At 41.0% G+C, this 11,204-nt stretch overlaps 1 protein-coding gene across 1 annotated transcript; it reads left to right on the top strand.

Annotated features, from left to right (window-relative positions):
- Positions 1 to 4,547: 4,547 nt before the first annotated feature.
- Positions 4,548 to 8,136, top strand: LOC121753124 (serine/threonine-protein kinase STY13-like). The gene is made up of 3 exons (XM_042148307.1): positions 4,548 to 4,786; positions 5,089 to 6,084; positions 7,588 to 8,136. Exons 2-3 carry the CDS (start codon positions 5,195 to 5,197, stop codon positions 7,925 to 7,927), a joined length of 1,230 nt encoding a protein of 409 aa, XP_042004241.1. The 5' UTR covers positions 4,548 to 4,786; positions 5,089 to 5,194; the 3' UTR covers positions 7,928 to 8,136.
- Positions 8,137 to 11,204: the final 3,068 nt, after the last annotated feature.

Here is an 11,204-nt window from a genome sequence, read left to right as displayed (position 1 = left end):
TAATTCTGCTAACTCATCAATACAATGTATTAACAATGTCAACACGATGACATTAAAATGTCAACACATAATGTCAACATAATATATTATAGTTTGCCGGATTTTGGTTGGATGGCCGAGGAGGGTGTAAACGATGATGATGACTAATCTGAGTTCAAAGAAAAAGATTGACAAAAGGATCCAAATTTGCTCCTGGTACCATATTGATTTGATGTCTAGAGACTAATATTGTATTTCATTGATTGTGTTAGAATCAATGTTACATACTCCTCGGTACGAGTTTTTATATAATGTTGTTTTGTGAGTTTATGAAGAGAGTAAAATAAGATATATGAAAAAATAGAGATAAAAATGTTTTAATTTTAGGAAACGTTTCATTTTTAATAGGACAACTTAAAAAAAACGTTTCATTTACTTGTCTTGCCATTATATAGGCGTGGAGTATGTGTTACAATGGAAAGATTGCAAAGAATAATTTCCCTAACATTAGGCCACCAGCAACGCGTCTAGAGGGTGGCTCGTATCTCGTCCCGCCGAGACGGCGGCGAGACGCGTTGCAGTGCCCCGTCTCGTCCTGGTCTCGCTGAGACGCCCGTCCCACCGAGACACTTCGCGGGCTGTCTTGCCACGCGCTTGCGCGATGTGGCGCGCTCCGGCGCCATGCGTGACGCCCACTCGCCGGCCCGCGAGTGGGCTTCGTCACGCTGATGCAATAAATCATTTTTTTTAAAATTCAAATTTAATTAAAAATAAATAAAAAATCGAAAACGGTAATATTACCGTTTTTCAACCATTTTCCTTTTTTTATTTTTTATTTATTTTTCTTACTCTATAAATACTCATATTTCATCCTCATTTCACACACAAATACACATCAAATCCTCCAAATCATCTTCATTTCCTCTCCAATTTTCATCTAACCTCTCATCACAAAATGTTCGGCGACGGAAACTCTAGCGGTGGCGGATCCGACGGGTTTGACATCAACGCGTTTGGTGACTGGAGGGGCATGTACAACGTTGGGTGGTTCCGGTTCGTCTATGCCAGGTACCCAGGGCTCGTCGACGCCGGGGGGGTACTAACCACCCCATTTTGATGTGGATGCATATGCTCGTCCCTCCGCCTCGAGGTATTCGCAGGGATTATCCCAAATTCGGGAGGATTATCCGGATGAACCCCATTCGGAAGGAGGATGAGGCGGTGGAAGCTCCAGGGCATTCGACGCCGTGGAGAAAGAGGCGGAGGCGGCCGAGGAGGATGAGGATGCAGGCCGACATCCGTACACCTGCAAGGACACGATGGCGGTGTACAACACCTGGATCAGCGTCTCGTACGATCCCGTCGTCGGGAATCAACAATCCCGGAAGTGCTTCTGGGAAAAAGGTCACCGAGGCCTACAACGAGATCAAGCCAAGAGGGTCCCATCACCGCACATTGAAGATGCTCCGCGCTCACTTTGACCTAGTCGATAGGGAGGTCAAAAAATTATGCGGCATCTACAAGAACGAAGCGGCTCATTACCAAAGGGAGCCACGGGAGCCGACATTCTGAGATCGGCTTTGCGAGTCTACTTCGACGACACCGGCAAAGAATTCAGACATGTCGATGTCTGGGAGGCCGTCAAAGACGAGGAAAGGTGGGCCGGCGGTGTGCGGTCCAGCTTGGGCTCGGGCTCGAACACCCTATATTGTACATGTACTTGACCGCCACGATGACGGACACTTCCCGCATGACGCCTTCACAATACCAAGCCCATCTTGCCGGAATTGAGTATATGGCAAGACAAATTGGTATTCCGCCTCTAGGTACCTTGAGTGCACCGCCACCGCCTTCGTGAGATGATTCGCCGGCAGAGTAGTTTTTTTAATTTCTATAAAATTGTATTTCAAATTATGTTTTTTTATTTATTTTGCCACAAATTTAATTATGTATTTTTTTAGGATTTTAAGTTGTATTTTTAATTTATTTAATGGAGTGTGTTTTTTATTAATTGAATTTGTTGGAAAAAAATAAAAAATGAAATTGAATGAATAGTAAGTTAAGAGATGAGATGTAGGGTTGCAGGTTCTGTCTTTTAGTTAAGAGATGGAGTGAAAAGTACAATGAGATCCATGAATAGTTAATGGATGAAACGGTTAAGAGAAGGATAAGAGACGGCGTTACGGATGGCTTTAGCCGATATCTCAACAAGGTAAATGTATCCTCCTCCTCCTCCTCCTCCTATCTTGTCATTGATGATATTTGCTTCCTTGTTTAGAGCATCTCCAATGGCGGACGTCCGGTCGGACATCCGCGACGGGCGACCGGGACGTCCGCCATTGTGGCGTGGAAGGTAGGATACGGACGTCCCGTAAGGACGTCGGATGTCCTCGGACGTGCGGGCGGACGTCCGCCATTGTGGTGTGGGTCGGACGTCCGGTATTAATTTTTTTTAAAAAAAACTCTATATATACGGCTCGTTGCACTTCATTTCATTCACACCACTTGTGTTAACAAGTTTCTCTCTTCTTTTACTACAAATTTCATTTCTACTTAATGGAGAACGACAGAACCTCCCCCGGCACGAGCGAGTCCCTGACTCCGACGTTTCCCGCCGAACTGGAGGGAAACTCTAGCGGAAATGCGACAATGCTTCCGGCAATGTCGGGGATGGGTGGAATGGGTAGGATGAGTGGTATGGGTGGGATGGGTGGTATGATGTCCCCTTACTTTGGTATTTACAATTGGATGGGTAGGATGGGTGGTATGATGCCCAGGGCAGCGGTGATGGGGGGCATGACCCCAAATATGATGGGGATGGGGATGGGGGGGCATGACCCCAAATATGATGGGGATGGGTGGGATGATGCCGGGGATGATGCCGGGGATGATGCAGACCATGCCTGGTGGAGGGGGTGGCAGGGGCCCTGAACCACTAGCGGACGATGTCTATCGCCCGGTTATCGATATGCTGTCTACTGATACCCCCTCCAGTTTTGTTCCGGAGACTCAGTTCACCGGCGTGGAAACTTTCTCTTTTGAGGAGTTGGGGCTATCTCCAATCAGGGAGACTCCCGATGATGAGGGGACAGCGGCAATGGGCAGGGGCAAGGGCAAGAGAAAAGCCACGGGCTCTTCCTCGCGAACGGTGGCTGAAGAGGAGGATGATGAGGAGACGGGAAAGCGGACGGCCTGGAGCGTGTGGGAAAACGTCGCGCTTTCGAAGGCTTGGGTTTCAATAGTCGAGGATCCCTATGTGGGTGCTAACCAGCATATTGACAGACTGTGGCATCGCGTCGCTGAAGCCTACCTCACACACAAACCGACTGGGGCGAAGAGTCGCGTTCCCGAACAATGCCAGAAACAGTGGGAGCGGTTGAGGCCTAAGCTTAGTCGATTTGCCGGCCTCTACCAAAACAATCTCCGCCAGGCAACCAGCGGTATGTCCGAGGAGGATGTGAAGAACCGTGCCATGGCGCAGTACCCCGACAGATCTTTGAAGTTCAAAGATTTCGACCAGTGGGAGTCCTATCTCGTGGTGAAGGATTCCCAAAAGTTTTGTGTGGATGTCGATGGCTGGCAGAAGCGGACGAAGATCAACGCTTCCGGTGAATACAGCAGCAGTGCTGGTTCGCACGAGCTCCCAGAAGCCGAGGAAGTGTCCCGGCTACCTCAATCAGACTCTCGCCGGCGTCGTCGCCCGATTGGGCAAAAGGCTGCTCAGAGGAAGGCTAGGGGAAGCAGCAGCGGGCCGTTCGAGGTCCAATCGGAGGCCCTGCTCCCCCAGAAGAGTACGACCGTCTCGCCCGCGCGCAGATAACGACTAGCTTGGTCCGGACCATGCATAGGTGGCATAGCACGACAGATCCTGTGTACAAAAGGATGTTGAAGGATGTCATCAATGGATGTCGGCGCGATTTGGGCATGCCACCCATTGGAGATTATGGCGCTGAGATTAGCGGCGGGGACGACGGGGGCGGCACGGGCAACGGCGAGGGCGGCACGGACGACGAGGAGTGAGCCGAGTCAAAAATTTTATTATGTAATTTTTTTTCTTTTTTTATGTAATTTTTTTTCTTTTTTTATGTAATTTTTTTTAATGAAGCATTTGCAATTTTCCCGTATTCCGTGTCAAAATTATAATTCTGTTACGTATATTTGTGAATTTGTGATTTTTTTATTGCGGGAAGTCCTAGTGAGAAGGGCGATGGGAAGGGCGGATTGTGAAGGGGATGTCCTAGTGACGTGACAGTGGGATGTGAAGTCCTAGTGACGTGACATGTGGTGTTTTTGGGAAGTCCTAGTGGATGTCCGAGTGGGACATCCGCCCACTGGAGATGCTCTTAACAAACAGGATCGAAGGCGTTGCGCTGAGTCACCGCTGCGGGGCCACACGTGACTGGCGCGTGTGTGCAAGTGCAACTAACAGATCATTCATGTATTATGATGTGCGGCTACGATGAGTCCAATCGCCACGCGGCAGCGGTAAGCGCGTAGTTACACTGGATTACCACTCAAGCTAGTAATTCAGTGGTAAATTAAATGAATAAAGAAAAATTAGAAATAAGGGGAGAGAAAAAGGAGACGAAGACTCTCTTCAATCTTCATACTTCCCTCTCTCTCAATACTCTGCCCGTACTGCTTTCTCTCTCTACAATTCCCCGTCTCCGACGTCGTTGCTTCGCTCCATTGGTTGTACGGTTGAGAGGCGTGAGCTCGACGAGGGGCAGAGCTGTAATTGCACAGAGCTCCGTTCGGGTTTACCTGTAGCGTGTGATAGAGTAGAGGCTCTCCGCACTCGATCGGCGTGAGTTTTAGGGTTTATTAAGTTTCTTTTTTATTTCATCGATTCCGCCCTCGGATCATCGTTTAATTTTGCGAATTTTAGGGTTTATTAAGTTTCGCAAATAATTTTTCTTTTCGCGGGAGGTTTTGTTTCCATTAAAGTTTTGATTTTTAATCAGCTCAATAGACAAAAAAGGTAAATTGGGTTAAATAATGAATCTAGGTCTGATCGTTTTAATTCATATGAGTGCGATTAAATTTTTGGCGATTAAATTGTATCGAGTGTATGTTCAAATATGTAAATTGATTGTTTTTGTGTTAAAGGTTTTGGTGTGGGAGCTTTGGGATTGCAATACTAATGCGGTAGGTAGAAGAAGAAGAGTGTTGAGGTTCCGTGTTGCAGACTGAATTGGTAAACACTACAGAGAAAATGTTGGAAGGTCCCAAGTTTAATGGAATTGTAGGGCTAAACAATAATCATGAAAATTATGTGATGCATTTTTATCACAAGCTCAATGAGGGGTCAAATATGTCGACCGAAAGTTTTGGGAGCTTGCAGATGAGTAATGGTGGAGGGTCTGTTGCGATGTCGGTTGACAACAGCAGTGTTGGGTCAAATGATTCGCACACTCGTATCTTGGGCCACAATGGCCTCAGGCATGTCAAAGACTACTCTGTTGCTGCCAGTGTCAATCATGGAAGGGTTTCTCATGGGCTGAGTGATGACGCCCTCGCTCAAGCTCTGATGGATCCTCGGTATCCTACTGAAGGACTTGGGAATTATGATGAGTGGACGATTGACCTGAGTAAGCTGAACATGGGGCCTGCTTTTGCTCAGGGGGCTTTTGGGAAGCTCTACAGAGGCAGTTATAATGGTGAGGATGTTGCAATTAAGCTTTTGGAGAAGCCAGAGAATGACACCGAGAGGGCACATGTGATGGAGCAGCAGTTTCAACAAGAAGTAATGATGCTGGCTACGCTTAAACACCCAAATATTGTTCGCTTTATTGGTGCATGTCGAAAGCCCATGGTGTGGTGTATTGTGACAGAATACGCCAAGGGAGGGTCGGTGCGCCAGTTCTTGACAAAACGTCGGAATCGTGCAGTGCCCTTGAAATTAGCTGTGAAGCAGGCCTTAGATGTGGCTAGGGGGATGGCGTATGTTCATGGATTAAATTTGATCCACCGGGACTTGAAATCTGACAATCTTCTAATTGCCGCTGACAAGTCTATTAAGATTGCAGATTTTGGTGTAGCTCGTATTGAAGTACAGACAGAAGGAATGACACCAGAAACAGGCACATATCGATGGATGGCCCCGTAAGTTTTATTGTTCTCTTTCTTCTTTTAACTTGCTTTTTTAGCTGCAATATTTTTCTTTTGCACTTGAGGATGACAGCATCCTTTTTTTCTTCCCTACCTATTTAACATCCTGGGCAGGCAGTAACGCGACCTTCTCCCCTGGGAACTGTCGACTAATTTTCTCAGCCCGATCATCTAATTGCTCCTTTTAACTTATCCTTTTTGGAAACGATCTTAGCAAGTAAAATTTATGTCTTTGGGTAGCAATCATATTTTTATTTTATGGAAATAGTCTCTTATTTCTTTTTGCACCCTAATGGGTAATAACCATAAGACATTCTGATAATGTAGTCCAAGAGTTTCATTTATTTAACCACGTCTTGCCTAGCCACAAAAAGTTTCTTTATTGGCATCTATACCCTAATTCATTTATTTTATCCAGTGTTGGAATGGTCAATTTCTCTCACCACTAAAAATTGCATTAGAATCTGTCTTTATTCTCACTTCACTGTCCTATTGCTGGTTTCTGAGTCGTGTGTTTTTCGCAATTGTAAGCTAGGGATATATGATTGCTTTTATTTAACCATGACGTAAATTGGTATTTATTCCACTGTCGAGAGATATTATATTTATTATTCGTTATTACTCTTTTTATACCAAAAAGAATTGTTGAGTTGTCTTTTTTGTTATGCAAGGATCTTTTAGGTATAATTTAGACAATATACTGGAATAGGAATCATCATGTCCTCTAGGAGTTGACCAATGCCAATTAAAAGGCTGGGAAATGCTTTGATATAATCATATTCACCCCCCCCCCCCCCCCCCGCCCCAGCTCCTTATTTCTATCAATAATTTCCTTTCTGTATTTCTATCAATAATTTCCTTTCTGTATTTTGTCAAAAAAAAAACGTTAGGACAACTTCATTAAGTTTTTTGGGAAATAACTGCTCTCGAGCCATATATAAGTTGCATTATTAACTGAGATATTTTTCAAGCATATTTATAGTCCATTGGAGGAGTTCTCCATCATATTTGTGGTGGCCCCAGACAAAATTGTTTGAGAAAAATCACGGGTTAGTAATGGTCCGGCCACCAGGACAAATGTATGCATTTTAGGTCTTAAGTTGCATCATATTCTTGATTACTATAGAAATAATTGAGACTATAGAGTGGCATCAAGAAGTGATTAGTAAGTCAGTCACAGAAGTCGAAATTGAAGTTCTGGTGTCCGAGAGTAGTACTATCTTGTTGTTGCCAAGAGTTTTGAGTCCTCACCATTAAATTAGTGTTGTGAAGTATAAGGCTATTAATGCCCTTGAGAAAAATGCTTAGAATATAATATTATGCCTGAACTTTTGGAAGATCAGTATATAAATAGGAAGTTTGTGGCCATGCACTTGCAGTTGCACTTGTTGAGTTGAGATGGAGAAGGCTAAGTAGTTTCCTTATGATTTCTGAACATGTTTCTTTTATCCTTTTGAATCTTATCGTGATAGTATGCGTTGTGGTATGAAATTGCAGAGAAATGATCCAACATCGGGCTTATACCCAGAAAGTTGATGTATATAGCTTTGGGATTGTCCTGTGGGAGCTAATCACAGGGATGCTCCCGTTTCAGAATATGACTGCCGTTCAGGCAGCATTTGCTGTGGTGAACAAAGGTGTTCGGCCAACTATCCCGAACGAGTGTCTGCCTGCTCTGAGTCAGATCATGATGCTCTGCTGGGATGGGAATCCTGATGTTAGGCCGTCCTTCAAGGAGGTGGTTAGAATGCTTGAGATTGCTGAGACTGAGATAATGACTACTGTGAGAAAAGCTCGTTTCAGGTGCTGTATGAGTCAACCGATGACTACAGATTGATTCTGAGAAGAAAAAAAGAAATCTACTCCATAAGAATTGGAAAAAGGGGGACTGATTTTGTGCCAGGCTTATGTATGTATGTATGTATGTATGATCAGTCTAAATTTCTTTCCTAGAAAGTTTATGATAGCAACTGCTTGCTTTGATTTTTAACTTTGTGGATTTTAAGATACTGTTTCTAGTGGTAATATAGTCTCATGTCATACATATGTATTTATTCATTCGGATACAAAGAATCCAACTCGACTCTGATGTTGTTGATCAACGGCGAAAAAAACACAAAATTTGTCGATTGACGGTCTTGCGCCACAATGGGCGCCGATTGGGGCGACTGTCATAATAGGGCGCTGATCGGACCTTATTCATTTGGATACAAAGAATTCAACTCAACTCTGATGTTGCTGATCAATGGCGAAAAAATACAAAATTCACCTATCGCCGGTCTTGTGCCACAATGGGCGCCGATTGGGTCGACTGTTACAATGGGGCGCCGATCAGACCTTATTCATTTGATACAAAGAATTCAAATGGCTCTGATGTTGTTGATCAATGGCGAAAAATTTGCCGATCAATGGTCCGATCGACGCCCCATTGTGGATGCTCTAATATAGTACTGATCAGCTTGTGGATGCTACAATATAGAATACATAAATAGAACTATAGAAGGTGAGGATATAATAAAAAATTAGAAAAACTTTTGGTGTGCACTATTTACTTGGTGAATACGAAATTATACACAAGTGGGGTGTTTGGGAAAATCGAATTAATGAGCCAACAATTAAAACTTGATTAATTAAAGGGGTCTGTTTTTGTGTGTTGTTGAAGGTATTAATTGATGATGACGACTAATCAGGTAAGCCCTCTCACCGGTGTAATCGGTGCAATATTATTAGACGTGATGTATTTCAATCTGTTACATTTCCTCTTAAGCAAATGTGACTGATTGATCAACATTTGTTTCATTTTCTATCATACATGTCCTTGTATTAATTTATGGCCAATTAATATGGATGAAATAGTTTCGGCATTAAATTTCTTTAGCCTCCTCAAATTAAAGATGGGGTATATATTTTGTCATTATTATAAGCTTTTTTTATTATTATTTGCGATTGGAGGAACGATAAAGATTAAACCTTGATTCTGGATGTGATCGTATTCTGGTGTTTTTGAAGGGACCATATTTATCTCCTTTGACTTTTTCTCAAGTGTTGATATAAGGAAAAATACTACTTAATCCGTCTCATAATAGATGACATAGTTGGATAATAGCACAGAATTTTAGGAGATGTTTTGTGTATTTGGTGGAGAAATAAAATAATATATTTATATTAATGTGAGAAAGAATTTTTTTAAAAAAAAGAAATTGTGACATCTATTATGGAACATATGGAGTACATTGTCTTTGAAAAATAAATTTTTTTAGAATGGCATAATTTTAGTGTTTTTTAGTAAAGTAAGAGAGAGAAAATAGAAAAACTGAATGAAATATTGCTAGTGAAAAATTGATTCCACTTTATTAAAAAGAAAAAATAAATTCTAAAATAGAAAGTTTTAATTTTTAAGGGATGAATAACTCCTACTATTTTTAAAAGATGGAGATAGTACATGCAAAGGAGAAGGATGATATTACATTTGTGCCTTTAATTATGGTTCTCTAACTTAAGGCAGTGTTTTGATATGTATGTTACAGTAACGTAATAAAATGTGAGTGGAATGAGCTAGTAGAATTATAAGTCTACCTATCATTTATAGTAAAAGTAAATCGTGACTCCTAATAGTGAACATAATAAAATAGTAAACCGAGACTCCTAAAAGCAGACGAGACAATAATATGTTTTTCTGTCTTTTACTTTATATACAGATTCATGATAAAAATAAATTATTAACTAAGCTATCAAACACATCAACAAGCTACGTAAGTACAAACTATAATACAATGTTCTTATCCTATCTAGTCGATATATAGTCTATTAAACATGCCCTTAGAATATACCATGGCCTCCAACTATTTTTACAAAAAAAATACAAAGATAAAAGGTCGGGTATGATTGATTATAAAAAGTGTCACATGGCTTAAAATATTAATTACTTCTTTTTTTCCGAAGGGTTGATTACTTCTTACTCGGGTCGGTGCTATTAAGACACCACCATACAATACGATTTAATAAATGAATGGATTTATTCAATAAGGTAATAATATTTTCTCCGAACCTTAAATATACAACCGTAAAGAAACTTTGGGTGAAACTATTTTTTATATAAAACAAAAAAAAATTACATGAAAACATTATATTTGCAAGAAAAATCGAAAATATAATTGTAATAGCTTGTCACAAAAAGTTTATAAAGCTTTTCTTGTTTTGGAAATGTTAGAGGAAGTTCTGACATATGAGTATAGTTGTGGTTATGGGTTTAATTTAAGTTTTTATGAGAAGCAGATTAAGTTTTGCAATTTGCAAGAAAGGACTAGCAATCCATTTCCAAAATAACTCTGTCAATTAATTACTTGTATATGGATCTCAAAATTGCTAATTCAAACAAAAAATAATTAATGAAGAATCTACATATATCAAAAATCATCTGTCTCTCTCTTAAATAATTAAAATATACACCTGATCCTTGATTTGAAGTAGTACTGTATGTATATTCTATTGTGGTATTCGTTTCATTGTTTTCTAGTGGTTAGTTTAGTCCGCTCATTAAGTTGAATAATAAAAGGAAAAAATCAAATCAAATTTAATGATTTAATTAAATTGCTGTGCAACTCAGCCAGCCAACCATGTCATGTGCAATTAAACATACCAAACATTTTATCCATTAATTTAAATACTGATTCTTGACCATTTTACTCCAATTATATTGGATATATTTATTTGATAAGAGTGGTTTTGTACAGTGAAATTCCCTCTCAAACTGTCCAACTCAACATCTAATCAATACTATTAAACTATTAGTACCTATTTAAGTGATCAATTTATTTAGGAATTTTAGTGTTTTTATTAATACGTAATTACATTAACTTTCTGATTAACTGATTGGTCTAAATGTGATGATTTACAATTTACACAAAAATGTTACCATATGTGTAATATTTTGGGTAGGGGTGGGAATTTGGGTATCCTTGGGTACCCGACCCCAAAAACCCGGGTTCTAAAACCCAAAAATTGTCTAAAACGCACACTCAATACCCAATCCGATATGTTTTTTGGGTACCCAAATACCCGCCCTGGGTATCCAAACCTGATGATTGGGTACCCAAAAACCCAACTTTTTACAT

Source organism: Salvia splendens, chromosome 10 (assembly GCF_004379255.2).
Source record: "Salvia splendens isolate huo1 chromosome 10, SspV2, whole genome shotgun sequence".
Classification (NCBI taxonomy): Eukaryota; Viridiplantae; Streptophyta; class Magnoliopsida; order Lamiales; family Lamiaceae; genus Salvia; species Salvia splendens.
The sequence above is the reverse complement of the archived record's forward strand: the minus strand, read 5'-3'. Positions and strand labels throughout refer to the sequence as shown.

Excerpts from the sequence above, each read along its gene's own strand:
- LOC121753124 (XM_042148307.1), top strand. The coding sequence starts at position 5,195 with ATGTTGGAAGGTCCCAAGTTTAATGGAATTGTAGGGCTAAACAATAAT. Across the intron at positions 6,085-7,587 it reads ACATATCGATGGATGGCCCC|AGAAATGATCCAACATCGGG; the intron begins GTAAGTTTTATT and ends ATGAAATTGCAG.